Source organism: Panicum virgatum, chromosome 3K, assembly GCF_016808335.1.
Source record: "Panicum virgatum strain AP13 chromosome 3K, P.virgatum_v5, whole genome shotgun sequence".
Taxonomy (NCBI): Eukaryota; Viridiplantae; Streptophyta; class Magnoliopsida; order Poales; family Poaceae; genus Panicum; species Panicum virgatum.
This window is the reverse complement of record NC_053138.1, coordinates 21,691,870-21,712,608: the sequence shown is the minus strand read 5'-3', so window position 1 is coordinate 21,712,608 and position 20,739 is coordinate 21,691,870. Positions and strand designations below refer to the sequence as shown.

Sequence of the window (20,739 nt, the reverse complement as noted above, 5' to 3'; positions counted from 1 at the left end):
CGATACAGGGGTAAGCCTTTCTCGCCGAGACGCGAGATGAACCGGCTGAGGGACGCTAGGCATCCCATAACCCTCTGTACCCCCTTTAGGTCTCAGATCGGTCCCATCTGAGTGATGGCCGAGACTTTATCAGGGTTGGGTTCGATGCCCCGCTGGGAGACAATGAAGCCCAAGAGCATGCCTCGAGGCACCCCGAACACGCACTTCTCGGGGTTGAGTTTTACACCTTTGGCCCGTAGGCAATCGAATGCGATCCTGAGATCGGCAACCAGGTGGTCCGCCTTCCTGGATTTTACAACGATATCGTCGACATATGCCTCTACGTTGCGCCTGAGATGGTCCCCGAAAACGTGGAGCATACACCGCTGATATGTAGCTCCGGTGTTTCTGAGGCCAAAGGGCATCGTGACGTAGCAGTACATGCCGAAAGGTGTGATAAAAGAAGTCGCGAGCTAGTCGGACTCTTTCATCTTGATTTGATGGTAACCGGAGTAAGCATCAAGAAAGGATAAGAGTTCACACCCCGTAGTAGAATCTACAATTTGATCAATTCGTGGCAAAGGAAAGGGAACCTTCGGACATGTCTTATTTAAACTAGTATAATCTACACACATCCTCCAGTTTCCATTCTTTTTCTTCACTAATACAGGATTAGCTAGCCACTCGGGATGGAATACCTCCTTGATGAACCCGGCCGCCAGAAGTTTCTGCAACTCCTCGCCAATCGCCCGACGCTTGAGCTCGTCGAAGCGTCGCATGCGCTGCTTCACCGGCTTGGAGTTGGGTTGGATATCAAGGGAGTGCTCGGCGACCTCCCTCGGTATGCCAGGCATGTCCGAGGGGCTCCACGCAAAGATGTCTGCGTTGGCGTGGAGAAAGTCGACGAGCACCACTTCCTATTTGCTGTCGAGGGTGGCGCTGATCTGCAACACCTTGTCGTCGGAGCGGTTCGGGTCGAGGGACACCTTTTTGATACCCTCGGCGGGTTCGAAGCTTCCTGCGTGTCGGTGCGTGGAGTCCAAGGCCTCGCTTGCCATTTTGATGAGGGTGGCTGCGAGGGCCTCGCCCTCCACCTGAGCCTCCGCGTGCTCAACGCACTCGACGTCGCACTCATATGCGTGCTCGAACGAAGAGCCGACGGTGATGACGCCCTTCGGACCCGGCATCTTCAGCTTGAGGTAGGTGTAATTGGGGATGGCCATGAACTTGGCGTAGCAAGGACGTCCAATGATGGCATGATAGGATCCCTGAAACCCCACCACCTCAAAGGTGAGCACTTCCTTGCGGAAGTTGGCTGCCGTGCCGAAGCAGACAGGCAGATAGATCTGACCGAGGGGTTGGACGCGCTTCCCCGGCGCAACGCCATGAAATGGCGACTTGCTGGGGCGAAGCTTGTCCAATCCGATCCCCATGAGCTCCAAGGTGTAGGCGTACATGATGTTTAGGTTGCTGCCTCCGTCCATGAGCACCTTAGAGAAGCGGGTGTTACCGATGATGGGGTAGACAACAAGCGGATACCGTCCCGGGTGCGGGACGTAGTCGGGGTGGTTCTCGCGGCCAAAGGAAATGGTGTCCTCCGACCAATCGAGGTAGGATGGCGTGGCCTTGGTGATGGAAAAAACTTACCGGCGCTCACGCTTGCGCTGCCGGGAGGTCATGTTCGTCGTTGGTCCTCCAAAGATGAAGAAGGCGTTCTCCACTGGGGGGAACTCGTCGTCTCCACCTTTGTCGCCAGCATCCTTTTTCCTATCCTCGTCGCGATGCGCGACACAGTTGTAGTACTTCTTGAGCATCTCGCATTGTTCGAGGGTGTGGTTGACCGAGCCCTTATGGTAAGGACACGGCTTCTTAAGCATGTCGTCGAACAGGCCACCACCGCCTCGAGGGGGGCCTCGAGGTCCTTTACGGTCAGGAGCGGCAGCGAAAGCCTCCTCAGAGTCCTCTGCCTGCCCCGATCCACGCTGGTTTGGTGGGACCGGCTTCTTTCCCTTCCTACCCCGCTTCTGTTTCTTGGCGGGGGCGTTGGGCTTGACGTTGCTGCCCTCCGCGGGCGCATCGTCCTTGCGCTTGCTCGGCTTGTCGTCGAAGATAGCACCAACAGCCTCCTCGCCGGCGGCGTAGTTGGTGGTAGCGTCGAACAACTCATTGGTGTTGGCGGGTCGACTTCTCGCAAGCTCGTGCACCAGGTTCCTGCACGTCGTACCCTCGAGGAAGGCATTGATGACCTCGACGTGGGTGACGCTGGGGAGCGCGGTACATTGCTTGGAGAAGCGCTGCACATAGTCGCACAGGGACTCGTTGGGCTTCTGGCGACACCCTTTGAGGTCCCAGGAGTTCCCAGGGCACACGTATGTGCCCTGGAAGTTGCCCACGAAGATCTTGACTAAGTCGGCCCAGTTGTGGATCTGGTCCGCGAGCAAGTGCTCGAGCCACGTTCGTGTGGCATCAGCAAGGTGAAGAGGAAGGTTGCGGATGATGACCGTGTCTTCCGTCGCACCGCCTAGCTGGCATGCTAGGCGGTAATCGTTGAGCCAGACTGCAGGATCGGTATCGCCCGAGTACTTGACGAGGGTGGTGGGTTGTCGAAAGCGCGGGGGAAAAGAAGCAGTTCGAATCTCCCGGCTGAACACTCGAGTGCCCGGAGGCTTTGGTGACTCACCCCTGTCGTGCTCGGGGTCGAAGCGTCCACCCCGTCCGGGGGTGTACTTCCTGCACCGACAATGTAGCGGGCGTCGCCGTCTTCAGCGTGCCCACGTGTGTCGTGGAGGCGTTCCCTCGCGGGAGGCCTTCCGATGCGATCGTGCACCGAGGGTGCCTTCGTACCGGGTGCTACGGCTGCCTTGCCCTTCTCTGCTGGTGGAGTGCGATCAGAAGCCTCGTGGTCCTGGCGTACACTCCCACCGGGCTGCTCTGGAGCTTTCGAGCGCATTCGAGACGCGGAGCTCTCGACTTGCTGCACGGCAGCTTGCTCGATGAGCGCCTATGCCTCGCGGCACAGGTTGCGGCCCGAAGGCGTCGATGGCTCGGGCATGGCTTGGAGCAGATAGGCCACAGCGACGAGTTTTTCGCCGGCCGTCTCCAGTTTCGGAGGTTTGTCGACGTTGTCATCGGCCAGGATGCGCTCTCGGGCAACGCGCGCCGCCGTCTGGGCATGTGCACCACGTGCGGTGCGCTGCTGCTCAAGCGGAGTGCGCAGCTCCTGGGTCTGCTGACGCTGTTCGTCGAGCTTGGCTTGGAGCTCTTTGAGCTGTGCCAGCTGTGCTTGCCGTGCCACCGAGCTTGACGAGGAATAAGGGGCCGCAGGCGGCACCACCAGTTGGTTCGCCTATGCGTCTGCCCCGCCGTCCCCGTCGTCGCCTGGGACATTATCGTTTTGCTCGTCCGCAAGGTCGGCCATGAAACACTCCCAGGCAGGATCATAATCCCCCTCGCTGGAGTCCTTAGAGCAGGTGAGGCAATAGGCCGTCGTGAGCTGGAACGAGCTGAATGCGTCGGGGTCGCGGACCCTGGAGTAGTCCTCGGCCTCCTCGGCCATGAAGTTGTTCATAAAGAAATGGATGTCGTCGGCGATTGAGCTCGCCATTTCGGGGTAGGATTCATCAGGGGACGTTGCGATGAGGTTGCGGATCGACAGAAGATGATGACCCGGCAGATCCTCATACTCGGTGAAGTTAGAACTGATCGAAGAAGCGTAGGTCACAGTATTGCGCACCCCGAAGGGGAAGGGCGATGGCGAGGTCGAGCCCCCCCTGGGAGGCACTGGTACTGCAGCAGCTGATGGTGCCGGCGCAGACGACGTCGAGGCACGTGATGTCGAAGCGGTGGCCCCGTTGGGCACGATGCTGAGCTGCGACATGCCAGCCTCAACCCACGCGGGGGAGTTGTGGCGTGCCGCACGACGCTGCTCCACGCGTGTTTGTCGCGAACGCTGGCCCGAGCGCCTGTTGCGCTGGGCTGGTGAAGTCGGAGTGACGGGGTTGCGTCTGGGCGAGAGGAGCTGCATGAGGTAACCGTTGCCGGTTGCTCTGAACTTGAGACTCACAAACCAGATCACGAATCCTGCTGGGAGCGGATCCGAGATGCCCATGGGGTATGGGTTGGATCTACCCGCCATCCCTGGAGAGCAAATGGGAACAAGAGAGAAAATGTCACGCAGACTCCCCTACCTGGCGCGCCAACTGTCGGTGTCCTGACCCGGGGGTCCAGATCCCAACTAGTAAATGCTGCGTGTTTCCTCGTCCTAGATGTTGATGAAAGAGGTAACACAGTAACGCATGGTTTATCCTGGTTCCGGCCACGGGGCCGTACGTCCAGCAAAGGGGTGTGCGAGGGCACTGTATTATCTTGCACCCGGAGTGCTTGTAGTAGGAGGTACAAGCGAGGCGAGAGAGGGAGGGAAGCTCCCAAGTCTCTGCTAGAAGATCGTGAGTGCTCAGTGGTGCTGAGAGTGTAATGATGATCGCGAGTGTGGGTGACCGTGGTCGCTGTTGTCTAGAACGTCGTCCCCCTTTAAAGGAAGCCCGCCTCCTTCTTTTATAGTCACAAGGGGGGGCGGTGTACATGAGTAGGGGAACGTGAAAGTCATCGTCTTCCCCCGAATCGCGGGGGTGCAGTGGTCGAACACTGTAGGAAGTACACTGTGAGGCATGGCGTCGGGCATGGTGGTCGTCCTGGGTATCGTCCTTGACTTCGCGGGGATTGCGCCGGCCTCCTGCCAACCCAAGCAGGCGGCGTGGTTGTCGCTGTAGGATGGTCAGTCCTCCAGACGTGGCGCTCCGTGGGCCCTGCAGGCCAGGGTCCTGCGTGCTCCAGCGGTGGCGGGGCACGCGGCGGTCCCGGACCCCCTGGGCGGAGTGCCAGCGCGCACACTAGGAGGTCCAGGAGACACGTGGAGGTCCCAGACCCCTCGAGGGGGCAGGTCCGGGACCCCGGCTGCGTGTGCTGTGCGTCCCTCCTGGAGGAGCACGTGGCGTCGCCGGACCCCTTCCTAAGCAGGAGACGGGTCCGGGGCCATACGTGTGACGAGGTAGAGTCCGGACGGCCGGAGTTGGCAGAATAGTACGAGAACAGTGCCGAGCGTGTCTCGTCCCACGTCGCAGGTCTCACAGTGCTGCCACAGCGTCTGGGATGGCGGAGCAATGACCGGAGTTGGCGGATGGGACTCCGGTCACAGCCGCTGTGGGGAATGGCGGCCTGACGCCGTCTGTCCTGAGCACTGTGGAGGAGTGGTTGGCATTCAATGCCTCCGTACGGCGAGCGGTTGGGCGGCGGGGCCGTTTGTCCCTTGCGCCGAGGAGTGGCCTCGAGCGAGGCGGAGATGATTTGCCCGCTCGAGGGTAGGTTCGCTGCCCTCGAGCGAGGCGGAGATGAGTTACCTGCTCGAGGGAGGTTCGCTGTCCTCGAGCGAGGCGGAGATGATTTGTCCGCTCGATGGTAAATTCGCTGCCCTCGAGTGAGGCGGAGATGCGGGGCGCAGTCGAGGGTCTCGATGGGAGCCCTCGAGCGAGGCGGAGATCGTCCGCGGGCCAGAGAGGGGTGCAAATGGGCCATGTGCTAGGCTCCTTTGAGTCCTTTACTTTCTTCTAGATTGGAAGGAGGCCGTGGGCTTTCGTGGGCCTAGTTGCCTTAGCATGTGTTTGCGTTTTTTTAGAGTGATCTTAGTACCCCGATTAGGGTGTCCCTAATCGTGGTTCCCGACACCTCTTGAGTTCAAATATTTGTGCTACTTTTCTAAAACAGAAAGTCATTTTAGAGAAGTAGTACAAATATTTGAACTAAAGAGGATTTGAGGTGTATCTAAGGATCACCATTTGCACCCCTAGTACAGAGCACTAATTGGAGTTTGTGTAGTACGTAAGTCCTCGAAAATTCTTAGACCTAACATATATAATTTTGGAATATGTCCGAATGCAAAATTTTGGGGAGATTAAAAATATATTGTACTAATAGTTTATTTTATTTCCTATATTTTTATTATATTTTTCAAAAAGTGAAGTACAGAAGAAAACCATTGTTCATATATAGAGATTCTGTAGGGACGACATGATGGTCCATATAAACGTCCAGTGGAAATTGTCCAAGTGACTCGAATTTGCAATGACCTTTGTGGCACTGTTGTTCTTATCTTTAAATTCATACTTACATTGTACTCTGCTTTACTGATTTTTTTTTAAAAGCCCAGGCTAAGCAATACAATCCCCTTTTCTCCACTTTGGAGAAGTCCCTGAACTAATTAAGTGACACATCATGAAAATTTAGAAGACATGAGTTGAACTTTTCTGATGAAGTAATATTTATAGATTAACAGGAAAAAGATTCCTTACCATTGTTTTGCATGTCTTGATCGAGTCCAAATAAAGTTAACAAAGATACAAAAGAACAGAAGTAGGAGGGACACACTCACTGCAATTATCCAAATCTTCCTCTTCATTCCTGCAATGGAATTCAGAAATATCGAGTCAGATACATGCATGGGTAGTACAAAGATAAGAAGAATACTCACCGTACTGTACCAAAAGATCAAGCAAGATACTGTGTCCGTGTGGGAATGTCTGATTTGTAATTACAAAAACGCGGGGGGGGGGGGGGGGGTTGGAGGATGCAAGTTGTCAAAACTGCCACTTTAATCATTTATATTCATTCGGCAAAATGATTTGAGGAGGGTTTTGAAACAGAAATAAATCCAAACAACAAACTGATTGAACAGAAAACACCGAAAATATATGCCCTTGGAGGCGGTGGTGGACTACTGGACGGCAACGGCGCAGGTGATGATGCCTCCGAGCCATCCAAACCCACCATCGCCTGGCCAACATAGAACGGGTACACCTCGTAGCGAACGTTACACCTCACCCCCGCCACCCTCTCACCCAGAGACCCACGCATCCTTAGAGCCAAAATGTCCAGGACACTCTGTAGGCACTGGCTGCATTCCGCTGGCGTCAGATCCGGCGTGCACTGCACCAAGCTGTAAACCTCCGTATGCTGACCCCCTGCGTTGTCAAACACGGTCTCGCCGGTGGCCATCTTCTTGCCGGGGATGTCGTCGCTCGCCGCTGCCGCGTGCTCCACCGTCTTACTCAAGAGGCGGTCCACGAGAGCGTCGAAGCTGCTGGCCACATCTGCCGGCTTCATCGTGGCCGTGGAGTTGATCACGGCCACGGGCTCGTTGTCGATGGTCCTGAGGAAGTCCCGGTTGGAGAAGCGCATGATGCAGCCGTCGTAGAAGAGGGTGGCGTCTCTGTCGTACGGGCAGAGCAGCGGCGCCATCTCGGAGGCCGTGGAGGCACTCGTAGCAGGTGAGGTGGTCTGGGGTGTCGCCGCGGCAGAGGCCAAAGCCCGTAGACGGTGTCGGGGGCGTCGCACGTCGCGAAGCCTGTGCCGGTGGTGAAGGTCGGGTAGTTGGCGAGGTAAGCGGTGGCTTGCCGGACGTTGAATTGGTACTCGCTGTTGTTCTTGTACTTGGCTTTGCCGCAGACCGTGGCGTAGGTGCTGTCGCCGGTGGCCAACGGTGGCAGGTGGCGAAGCGCCATGCTGATGAAGGCCTCATGGCAGTGCTTGAGCCAAGGTAATACGGTGACCGAAGAGATGGTGAGGATGGGCGAATGTGTCCTCTTGAACGGAGAGTGCAAGAGTTCGAATGTGTCCTCTCAGTGATCATATATAAGATTTTGAGAGAGACATGCATGTGCCCAAGTAGTCATAGGCTAATAAAGTAATGACCCGACGATGTTTTTCAAAATCAGTGCTAAATTACTGTTTCATACTGTTCCCTGGTGAAGTCGACCTCGACGTACAATGAAGCAGACCCGGCGGCGTTCTCGGCTGGCCTCGCCCCTGTTCCATTATTGCACCCCGTCACGTACGTCTGGATGATTTTGCAATGGGCCAACGTACCCCGTCATGTACGTCTGGATGTTTTTGCAACGAAGACGAAAGCATGATGGGTCAATCGTATGCATATGAAGAATACCGGCAATAATAATAGGCCTCAAGTGTGAACATGAGCATCATCAGCGTGTGTACCAGGGCACCTACCTACACATGCTACGGTAGTGCATGCAAGCGGAGAGGGTGGCGCGGCGACCGGCGCCGAGGCAGCAGGGAAGGTGGTGATCGATGGTGCAAGTGCATTGGTGAGAGCCTGAGAGGTCGGAGCCGTGGTGGCCGGGGAGCCCGGGAGACGGCTCGGGTGGTAATGGACCATAGCCCTAATGTTCTCTTCACAATTTTATTTGGCCCTTCATTTTTTTAGCTCAAAATTGAATAAGATTATGGTCCAGTCCTTTTAGGGCCCGTCCCTTATATTACCTAGGCAAAATAATATGGCCCTTTACCACCCCTAGAGACCCCTAGAGACGGCTGAAGGCGTGGAGCGGTGGAAGCCCGGAAGGAATGAAGGGGAGGGGACGGGTGTATAGGGTAGGGCCGGGGAGGGTTGCCTCACGTGGAGCCTGTTTGACTTGACTGAGAACAACGTGGAGTCAGCTATAATATTTGCGGGCCCGAGCCAGCTCAACTGATCCGTCACAGGCGAGCTCCAGGGTCCAGCCATAAACAGAGGAATGGGCTCGTTTTTTTGTACGGTTCCAACTTCTCTGTCGGGATTCAGACACGTTCCTGTTGACTTCGATGTGCCCTTGCCGTGCCAATGCATGGAGACGTACTTGGCTAGGCTGCAGTAGATGGACGGGAGAGGGCTATTCGAGGCAGCAAAGACCTCGAGTCGTCCTCCATCGTAATGTTGCTCATCTCGTTCCGTGGTCAATCTTGACCTTGTTGGGTTATTATTTCCTCCGTTTCAAAATATTTATCGTATTTTCTATTCTGACTTTGACCATACTTCTTACTTAAAATATTATATATATTATTTATTTTATTTGTACTTTGTGTTTATCACTGTATGAATTTTAAGTGTCATTTTTTTTTTGCATTTTTACTAAAAAAGTTGAGTAAGACGAGTGAAGAGCTATTCAGTTTAAGCCAGCGAATACCGAATAGTGGCATAGAAAGGTATGGTAAGATTATTTTAGCTAGACAAAATTGTCGCATAGAATTTAATTCTAGCCCTAGAAGAGTTTGAGATACCTACCAAAATTTTCCAAAAGCCGACAATAATATATTTTTGGAACACATCTAGCGACTTGTCACGATATGTTTTAAAAAGTATGGTTGCAAAAATACTTTGACTTTTTTAAATAAACGATTTGAAAATTTATGCAACATCCTTTTAGAGGGTTTATATCAAGGTGATTTCAAGGGAAATTTTCATATTTAAAAGGTACGGCTATTAATTTTTAATTTGCTCATTTGATATAAAAAACAAAAGAAAAAGGAAAATCCCATTCTCGGCCAGAAGGCATCAGCTCTTTCGGCCTTTTGGGCTGGTTTGTTCGTTTTTCTCCAACGCGCACTACCGGAAACCCGCTGGTTGCCGTGTGCCGTAAGCTTTGCTGTGTGCCAAATATCGGGCACACGGCAAATGTAGCCTTTGCTGTGTGCTGAAAAGGCAACACACGGCAAAGGACACAACACACGGCAAAGCCCATGTTTGCCGTGTGCCTGGCTTCCTGACACACGGCAAAGGATACACACACGGGCAAACGTGCCCGTATGCCGTGTGCCACAGTTGTAACACACGGCAAACATGAGGCACACGACAATTTTTTGTTAAAAAAACTTGATTCCACCATTGCAACTTTTATGGGTAACTTATTATTATATGTGGCACTTTAAATTAGATTTTGGTATTTTTCTCGATAATTTTGCTATATTTAACTTTTTTATTTCAATGAAATGAATTTCATAGAATAAGTGAAGTTTGAATTGCAATACTTTTACATAGAGTAATAATGAAGCAAAAAAATTATATTAACATCCTGAGATCCCATGTGAGACCATATCCAAAAAAAGGGATGGAAAATTCGAAATTCTTGCTCATGAAACATGCCCCGGTACATGTGGCCCAATAGTTTTAAAATTCTATAAAAAACAAATATAGTCTAAAAAATATAAGATTTGTCATGATATTATGATTTCATACTTGGATGCTATGGTAAAAATTTGAAAAGATTTCGTACAAGTTTTCACCTGTACTCCTTATAAATAGAAGTATATCCAGAAAAGATCTATAGAGTTGAGATGAAGCCGTTGAGTTTGGAAGTCAAAGTGTTGATCAAATTGGATGTTGACTTCAAAACTTTTTGTACATGCAATAAGTATCTTAGGATCTTTCATGCCAAAGTTTGGCTATTTTTCGGTTTTGTTTGATAATTTTTAATTTTTTTTGCAATTAAACAATATCACGTGGTATACATTAAACTTTAGCTATATCTGCATAAAATAATGATTTTTTCAATATAATAATCAAACAAAAAATGCTGATTCAGATGTGCAAGATGTGTAAAGTGTTTTCAATTAATTTTATTTTGATAAGATGTGGTTCAGTTAAATATAATTGTAAAACAGAAAACGTCTTTGCCGTGTGCCATAGCACGGGGCACACGGCAAAGCTGGCTGAAGCCGCTGCCGCCTCGCCTACTTCTTTGCCGTGTGCCGGATCGTGGGGCACACGACAAAGCGCCCCCCCTTATCCCCTTTGATCCTCACACACGCCACACACACTCAGACACACACACGCACCCCGTACGTCTCCTACCTCCCTGTCACCCCCGCTCGCGCCCACGCCAACGCCGCCGGCCAAGCTCGCGCCCGCGCTCCCCCGTGCCCACGCTCGGTCCCCGACGCCACACTCGCCGCGCCCACCCACCCGCGGGCTCACCACCCCGCCTCCCGCGCTCGGCCCGCGCACAAACGGCCTCGCCCGCCGACACTGACGCCGGCGCCCGCTGCGCCCCGGTCGCCGCGCCACTTGCCACGAGCCGCCGCACCCGCTGCTGCTGCCTGCTGCGCCCTCCCCGCCGCCACCCCGCTCCCCCGCCACGCCTTCCCTGCCACCCCGGTCCCGGCCGCCACGCCAGTCCCGGCCGCCACGCCGACACCCCGGCCACACCCGCCACGACCCGGCCCGCGCGCAGGCGGGCTCGGTAGGGCCCGCTCGGCGCGCCTGCCACGCGGGTGTCCCGACCACCCGGCTCCGACCAGGTCGGCGCGCCCTCCCCGCCACCCCCCGCCTCCGCTCCTGTCCCGGCCGCCACGCCGGCGCCCCGGCCACCCCCGCCATGCCCCGGCCCGCGCGCAGGCGGGCTCGGCAGGCCCCGGTCGACGCGGTCGGCGCGCCTTCCCCGCCACCCCGGTCCCGGCCGGCACGACTGGCCCACCTACGTCCCGGCTACCCCCGCCTCCTCTCCCTTCCCGGCCGGCTCTCGTCGACGCGCCCGCCAAGGCTCGGCAGGCCGACGACGCCGGCCTCCCCCGCCCCGGCCCGTGCGGCAGGGGCCGTCCACCCCGCCTCTGCGCCGCTCTTGGCTGTCCCCCGTCGACGCGGCCGGCCGGCGGGGCTGCTACGCCACCTCCCAGGCTCGGTGCTCGCCGCGGCCACGCACGTCGCGCCCCTGGTGGCCGCTCGCCGCGGCCACGGTCGCCGCGCCGACGCTCCCTGCTCCCCGCGCCCACGCTCGACGTGCCGCCGATGTCCACTACTTCACGGCCGACCGTCTCGCCCGCCGTCGAGCCCTAGGTGAGCACGTGCAAAAGACCCTGCCTCCGTCTAATGTTCGTAGTAGATTACATAACCTTGTTGCCCGTGATGATATAAATTCTTACCTAGATTTGGTCTGGGTAGCATATGATGATCTTGAGCTTGTGGTTATATTTCTCATGATTGTCATCAAACCATGTGACACATCCATGCCCAAAGCAAACTCTCGTTTGTGTTGATATTTGTGTTGATATGATGGTTGGGCTGGATGTGTCACATGGTTCCATGTATACCATGAACTTTTTTTGAGATGATTTCTTATGCTGGAAGTTCAAGATCAAATGAAACGAAACATATCTGAGGCATACAACAGTAGTTCAATACTTTTTTTATTGAGATGACCAATAGTAACAAATTATTGATTATAATTTCACACATATTATTCTTTTTTTGCAGGACCGAGCACCGCCACCTAGTTCCCGTCGCCGGACTCCGCCACCAGACCATATAGCAAAGTGAGGCATACAAGAGTAGTCCGCTTTTCGTACCGCATGTTTGTATATCATGTAACCTAGTTAGGCGTCTCCCGTTCGAAATAGATACGGATGGAAATATGCAAAACTTTGCATATGTACGGATGGAACAAGACAATGAAAGAATTGATAACGACGATGCAGGGGATGAGGTTCACAATGTCAAGGACTTAGAATTACTAGAGCGATTATGCTTAGACAATGACAGTTATGATGACAGTGTTCCTCCTATGGAGATCGATGGTGATTATATCGACACACGTGATAGCGATTATGAGACATATGATCCGGCTAATCTGGATCATGATGACTATTTTTAATACATGTAAGAACCGTACTACTTAATTTTTTGTACTATTTTTGTTTATTTTAGTCATTTTACTTACTTTATATACTAATTGTACTATTTTTAATGACATCTATTGATTGATTTACTCATTTTAATTTTAGGAGATTGTTCGGCGATGGCGGGGCGCGGCAGAGGTCTAATGAGGTCACTCACAGACCTATTGGGCGGCACATCTACCCAGGCCGGTGAGTCCTCCCAGAGGACTCGACGGACAGGCAGGAGAAGTCGGAGGAGTGGAGCGGGTTCGTCGACGCGCGACGCCGCTGAGGGCTCCGGCACGGCTTCAGGAGGGAGGGCTGGGAGGAGGAGCAGGCGCAGGAGAGGTGCTCCTCTTGTGGAGGACGAGGCGGAGGTGGCGGAGTTGGAGGAGGAGGAGGAGGATCCCGGTGCTGAGGAGCACGAGCACGAGCAGGAGGAGGAGGAGGAGGAGGAGGAGGAGGAGGAGGAGGAGGATGGGGCGGACGAGGAGGAGGAGGAGGACTTGGGCGTACCTGCCGTTTGGCAGCGAGGACCCTCGAGGCTCCCGGATCGTCCGATACCTCTAGAGCACCGACCGGTCCTCCGACCTGATGGGAAAAGGTAAGTAAGTTTACAAAATTTCAATACGTTTCCTTTTGATATATTCAAAATCACAATTGACACTAATACTATCTCTCAATAACTTGAGCAAGAACTGACATAGTTGTTCCAGGTGTTGCTCACAACCGCATGGCCAATGGCATCCTAGGCCTCCTCTGCAAGCGACACTACCCAGGCGCCATGGATATTGCTGGGGTACGTCAGCCAGCCTCTTCGTGGGAGCACTACATTGCCGCACTGGATGGACCAGATGAGGAAGGCAGGGCATTTGACAACAAGGCGCACCGGGTGTTGAACGAATTATGGGTAAGTCCTCATGGAACTACATTTACGAATACATCATATTCATTGCACCGGGTTTTGAAATAATGACTTTGTTCACGTTTTTGTGCAGGATTTCTACATATGCGAGGAGGGAATGATGCCCAGGGCGATGCAGGTGGCTAGCAGAGCTTGTTACAAGCTGGTGGCGGATATGCTTTATGAGGCGCGCATCCAAGCCGTCATCGACTAAAAGGCCAGGATCGAAAAAGTGAGGATCTACAAAGGACCTGCGAGAGATATCAGACTTACCTGGGAACAATACTTGCGGGTAAAGATTCAATCTTAAGGAGTTATCAACTATGCTCCATTTGTTCTTCTTAAATGTATTAGATATTGATGATGTGCAGGTGCCTCCCGTGGTGGATTGCCAATGATTATCCGTGCTGGGAAATGATAGTGGACCGGTGGTGCTCGCAAGAGTGGGTGGAGATGCACGAGGCTGCCCGGCAGCGACGTTTGCTGATGCCAGGTGCATCGCACCATCAGGGCAACCGTAACCTCAAGGCGTACGTGGCTAGATATGTATGTGAATTAATTTCTTTATTCTAACTCTCAATTCTGCATAATTTCTAATCATCTTCCTTTTTTCGCAGTCGGCGTCACATGGTGGTGTGCCTTGCACCCAAGTCCAGGCATACTGTTTGGCCCACAAAGGAAAGGCGACGTCCGATGTCACCTTCAACCCGCAGGATCCGCCCGAAGTGTACAGCAACGCAAGCGTCCACAGCCGCCTCAGTGGGTACACCTCGATGGCACAAGAAGTTCATGGGCCAGAGTTTGATGCGATCAATGAGCCCATTGATGGAGAAGTCGTCATGAGGGCGGGAGGAGGCAAGAAGCATGGACGGTACTGGTTTGGCGACAGCTTAGTCGACACGGCGACTACTCCCACTCTCTCACATATTCGAGCCAGGAGTACCAGCTCAAGCCCTGCCATACGCCCACGGCCAGACACTACACAGACTCAGATTGAGGCTGTCAAGGTTATTTCTATTTCATCCGTCGTTCCTCCGTTTTTACATATGTTCGCTTTGAATTCTAACCCTGGGATCAAATCCTTTAGGCCCAGATGGAAGCAGCCTTCCAAGCACGGCAGGAGGCGGCAGAGGAGAGGTGGAGGGCCGAGCGGGACGACATCCAGCAAAAATTGGATCAAGCTCTAACATTTATGCAAAGCCTGGGCTCGGCGATGGGTGTTTCGCCTCCACAATTCCCTCCGGCCCCACTTGTTCGTCGTGCAGAAACTCCTCCTACCGTAAGTGGTTTTGACTCCTATCGAGTTTCGGAATGTCTTAGTGACTTAGCATTAACCTAGATTTACTTAAAAATAATATCTTATGATACATCTACAATGACTTAGAACTTAGGCTAATGCTTGTAGTTTCATTCTTATGTAACTCAATATATATTCGCTTATGTGCAGAATCAATCGGCGGCATCCAATGATGGGCCAGTGAATCCTGACTTCTCGCCTCCGGTGCAGCAGACTCAGCAGCCTCAGCAGTTTGTGTGGCCACCGCTTCAATGGGTGGCTTGGATTCAGCAGCAGCAGCCAGGTTGGTCGCAGACGCCTACATGGCCGCCCCCGCAGATGTGGCCGCAGCACCCGCCACCGCCGCCACCGCCGTCGGGCCCGTGAGTTATGTTGTATGGACTTGCTTTGTACCACTTTTATGGATTTGTTTGAACTTGATTTGTATGAACTTGTATGAACTCGACCAGTACTTGTGGTTGTCGATGAACGATACAAGACTTTATTTGTATGTGTGTATCAAATGCCTGTGATGCTTATTCGGATACATGGAATAATCATTATGATATATATGATTTTCTGGGGGTACCATATACGTAATAATCAAACAAAAAAATTGGTTCTGGCACCTTTGCCATGTGCAAAAACCATGGCACACGGCAAAGATTTGAACTTTGCCGTGTGCCATGTCTGCAGGGCACACGGCAAATATTTGGCCACGACATCGTTCTTGGCTGGCTACTTTATTTTGCCGTGGATCGAGAATGGCACACGACAAACCATTTGCCGTGTACCCGATATATAGCACACGGCAAAAGCCGGCTTTGCCGATGCCTGGTTGCCGTGTGCGCTTTGCCGTGTGCGGCACACGGCAAAGGGTTTGTCGTGGGCTTTTGGGGCTTTACCGTGTGCCCCTGGCACACGGCAAAGGGGGCGTCTCCCATAGTGGCGCCGCTCAACAAAATTTCAATTTGCGAAACCGCATGCAGCTTGTGGTTAGAAGAGTCTCGGTGGCACCTCAAATTGTGGGTTCGACTCTCCATACGAGCGAATCTAGGAGTTAATGGCGTTGTCTTTAGGGGAGCCACGTTTCCCGTCAACAGAGAGGTGTCTCTCGATGATTTGTCGGCTCGGTCTTCGAAGATGCTCATAAAAGTAGGATTTTACGTACGCGCATTGATAGGGGTAAGTGTGAGTGTGTTGTGAGTATTTGAGTTGTACTATATAATCTCAAAAAAATAAAGGAGCTAGAAAGAGGAAATCAATTATGTGAGGTTAAGGATGAGATAATAAATCAATTATAGTGTGTCAGCGTGAAAGATCAATGTTGTTATCCTATTGTTTTCTTCACAATCCAACTCGACTCTTTACTTATTTTAGCTTAATTTTGAATAAGATAAGAGTCTAATTCTTTTAGAACCCGGCCATTAAATTATCTAAGACATGGCTGTGAGAGACAATATAAAAGAAAAAAAATAAGTGCAGGTACTTGTCGATTTGCAAGCCGGCTCACTCAATACATGGGGAAGCGGGTCACCTGCTAGCGATATAGGATACTCGATAGCGCAAGGTTTTCTACCGTTTCTCTCTCCGCCAGGTCAGTACAAGCTGACGATATCGTCGGCCTCTGGAGAAGGCCCAGGGGTGTCCGTTGTTTACTTCGGAACGGGTACCTGGAACGGTTGCAGCTGGAATGGTAGGTTTGTTTATAGACTTATAGTAGCAATGAACAGCTGGATTAGTTCCAGCCCTCAATCCACCCAGAATAGAGCTAACCGAACCGGATCCAAGGGTGTCTATGTACCCTGAGGCCTCCTGCAGGTCAGTTGGAATTGTCGAGGAGAGTGACAGGGTGAAGAGGAAGCACTTCGCTTCCAAGCGCTGACGCCGTGATTGTGATTCGAGTGAGGTTAGTGTAGGCGTCCCTAAGGATGCTGCCGAGACTTACGAAATCACATACAATTTCAGTTGGTCTGTTATTTACTCTTGCTCTGTTTCACTCGCTGGAAACAAAAACTTTATGATTCCAGTGCTGCTGAAACTATGTACTTGTCAACACATGCTGGAGATACCAGTGGAAGAACTGCAATTGCTTTGATCTGGATCACCTGCTCATTGCCTAGTCTTTGGTTGAACCACCTGCTCTGCTCGGTACCATATCGCATCACACGGAATCTGGATTTATAGATGTATTCCTGTCTGTGTGTGCATACTCTAGCAGATACTCTCCACGGCCTAGCTGGGGCAATGGCTTTGTTCTAGACCGAGCCCTCTGCCAAATCATGGCAATCACTAGGTGCGACATCAACTCCGATGCCCAACGGTCAAACGTTTGAGCGAACATGGCGACCCGGCACCGTTGCGGCGCAAACTCTTTGCCTCTTCCGTCATCCATTTTCAGATCTAGCTCCCCTGGTCAGAAGCGATCCGTTCGGCAAATTAAAAAATATATCGTCGATACGTGTCTGCTAGCTGCTGCATGCCTGCTGCCACTAATCTCCCTGCCTTGTGAGCTGCAACTTCTGTTGTTTTTTTCCGTACCGGCCGCATGCGCTACCTATATAATATGTCAAAGACGCTAATTATGTTTTTAGAAAAAAATCTTATTTACACTCTAACTATCATAAAAATCTGATTTTCAACCTTCAACTATAAAATTGAATAATAGAGACCATCCAACTGTTGAAACTGAGCAAATTTAGCCCTTTAGGTGGTTACAAAGGTGTTTTTCATCTTGTGAGAATTAAAAATATTCAAATTTAAACTAAAAATTTCATAAGTAATTTACTTTAAATCAAAAAAATACCTAGAAATGGGTACCAAAACTTTTATAAAAATCTAACAGATCTATTGGCATGATACTTGTCAGTTATTCATATTCAATTTTCTTATGTTCATAATATTTGGCTGCTCATAGTTATGCCTATTATTTTTAAATAACTAAGATTCAAATAGAGGAATAATAGATAGGTTACATTTTTAGAAAAAAATTGTACTAGTTTTATATTTTCCTGATTTAAAATGTATTAGTTTGAATTTTTAGATCTAATTAAAATTTTAATTTAAAAAAAATGTAAAATCACCTATGAAACCACCCTAAGAGCCAAATTTGTCTGGTTTTGACAGTTGGATAGTCTCTATTATCCGATTTTGTAGTAGGTTGAAAATCAAACTTTTACAACAGTTCAAAAATGTAAATTGGACCCCCCTTTTTTTACTAGCCAATATGTCCATACGTGCCACAGTCGAAGCTCTGGTAGAGATCAGTTTTTTTTTTGCGATGGTTTTTTTCTTCAGCACAGTTTATGTTGTGTTTTGTTTTCGAATCCATTTATTAGGTTATAATATGGTATAGTTGTTCAATTAACGTTACATACACTTCGAGCCCACCCGTTGGTGATAGGTGTTGGACCAAATCAAATTTCTGGTGGAAATATTGTATGCTTTAGTAATAGGTAAAGATATATTTTGGAACACCATCATTAATCATGTGCCCGCTTATGTAGTCATGTGGTCTACCAGTAGTAAGATTTTATTTCCAGCCCATTGATAAGACAGACGGGAAACATGTACCCCAGCCACATTCACCAACCTTTTAAGTCCTTTTCGCGTGAATAAGAAAAGAGTAGTCGTTTTCCCATGAAACAAATGATTTTCCAGGTCGTGATCTGCTGATACATACATGTAGATAACTTATATATCCTTGGCCTCATCACAATCTCATTTACAAAAAAAAAGTCATTATTAATATATCAGCAAATTTTCTAAAATATAAGTGAATGCCGTACAAGATCTATCTTTTAGATCAGCGATGGGTATATATAAAAATCCATCAATCAAATTGAACAGCTGTCAATGACCTCAGCCAAGCAAAATATATCTATGGCCGTTCATTGAGAGGTGCATCATTTGAAACAACTGAGGTCACTATCTTGGCCAAAGTTTTTTCTACCCTAAATTAACCTGTCAGATTATTGGCACGACCAAGGGGTGCCACTTGCCAATTGCCAATTGCAGGGTCAACAACTTGTGTCCCCTGAGATCCTGACGAAGGGAAACGAAACAGAGGACGCCCTGCTGATCATGACCAAACCTGATCTATAAGGTCAATCTCAGTGGGAGTGTCATCGACACAGTTATCTAAACTGGAATATTAAGAACTGTGCCAGTGAAGTGTCATGGTGATGACACTCCTGTTGGTTAACGGGGTAGGCTACGCTAGCATCACTACCGCATATACCCAAGATACTTGCGAGTAGAAGATCATAGATCGTTACCACTAGACGCGCAGCGCAGCGGAAGAAGTCGCGCGTCGATGTAGAGGAAGTAGTCGATCACGTCCCACGAACCGAGCTCCTCGTACTTGATCCCAACAGCCAATCAGCGCAGCAGTCGCAGCAGCGCCTCCACGGAGTCCACACGTACGGGGATGAAACGCCGGGCGTCGGTGTGCTAGCACCGCACGCACGGCAAGGGCGGCGGCCGAGAGGGAGAGGGATGGGCGGCGGCTAAGAGGTGGCGCGGCTCTCAGGGTTTCGCCCCCCTAACCCCTCCCTCGTATATATAGGGCGTACTAATGGGCTTCTATCTCATAGGCCCATTAGTAACCCTAATCCCTCTTAGATTAATATCTTTTTGGGCCTCTAAACCGTATTGTGATGATGGGCTCTTGGGCATATCACCAACAACTCCTCTCACATTTCATGACACTCCTCTCTTCTATCTTCTCATACTATTGGTGCATGTTAGCAAATTTAATATCCATGACACTCTTATGACACTCCTACTGAGATTGGCCTAATGTACTGACTTAACAATTCGATTCCGTGTGGAGTTTGGACCCACTCCAGCTTCCAGCAAAGGTGTGCACATGCGTTTCGATACCAAGTCAACTGGCCTGCTAGCTGCGTGGGAACTGAGAAAAGGAAACTTTCTGTATGTCATCTTTGTGGACGTAAGACTGCTCAGTCATGGTAGCACTGATGATAGAAGCTTTAATCACTTCATAATAATACGAAGGCATCTTGATCATTTCCCTTTGCTATAATCCATATCACAAACTTTGTATGAAAACTGTGGACCTTAACGAGACCTTCAACTTGTTGAAATTATTCTATTTGAGGTTGTTTACATGTCCAAAAAGTTTATCAAAGTTCTAGATAATTATATGGCAAAAGGAATAAAACTCTATTTAATTAGCAATGAAGTATATGTTGGCTTCAATGACCGCATGAAGGACCCGACACAGATACTTGTGAAGTCGCGAGTTTTCATCTCATTTGTGTACCCCAATATTGGTTTTACGGTCGCCCGCACCAAGGTAAACTCACGGTCAATCCCTATGTGGTGGATCCCATGTCCACGTGATTAGTATCTGCCCTATCTCATTTCCCTTCCGGCCACCTCTCTCTCCGTTTCCTTCCCCACTTCTCGCTTTTCTTTATCTTCGAATCTGACTAGGGGGAGCTCCGCCCCCATGGCGAGAGGCACGCCTGCAGGCACCACCCCTCAATGGAGCAACGCGGCGGGGAGGCGTGGCGGGTCGACGGCAGCGGGAGGCTTCCCAGGGGAGACGACTCCGGCTGAGGGAGCTCCGCGCCCCAAGGTGAACGGCGTGGCGAGCCGGCATCGGGGAGGCGTGACGGCGGCGGAGGGGACCTCCACTCGGGCGCTCGCCCCCGGCGACAGCGGCGAGCTCCGGCGGTAGCATTTTTTTTCCTTTTTTCTTTTTATTATTTTTGGATGAGAATTTTTTTACAAATTTTTTTCCCAAACTTTTTAGTTGGATGTAAAAGTTTCTTCTTCGATATTTTCAATTTTTCTCAAAACTTTCTGTTTCAAACTTTTCTCATCAAAGTTTCTTCTTCCTCTCATCAAAATATTTTTCTTGAAAAGTTTCTCAAAAAAATGTTTATCATTAAACGACAAAAAGAATACTAAAAAAGGGAAAAAACAAATGGTGCAAAATATATTTGATTCAAAAGTTTTATACATATAATGTTTTTCTTTGTATAATAACTTTTTGTAAAAAAGTTTGTCATATATGTTTGTAGAAATTTGTTTTGGAAAACTTTGTTATATAATTTTTGCATGGATGGTGGGG

The 20,739-nt window shown here is 50.4% G+C and overlaps 1 protein-coding gene across 1 annotated transcript; it reads left to right on the top strand.

Annotated features, from left to right (window-relative positions):
• Positions 1 to 13,764: 13,764 nt before the first annotated feature.
• LOC120698346 lies at positions 13,765 to 14,746 on the top strand. Its single transcript, XM_039981912.1, has 3 exons — positions 13,765 to 13,906; positions 13,978 to 14,367; positions 14,448 to 14,746. Exons 1-3 carry the CDS (start codon positions 13,775 to 13,777, stop codon positions 14,697 to 14,699), a joined length of 774 nt encoding a protein of 257 aa, XP_039837846.1. The 5' UTR covers positions 13,765 to 13,774; the 3' UTR covers positions 14,700 to 14,746.
• Positions 14,747 to 20,739: the final 5,993 nt, after the last annotated feature.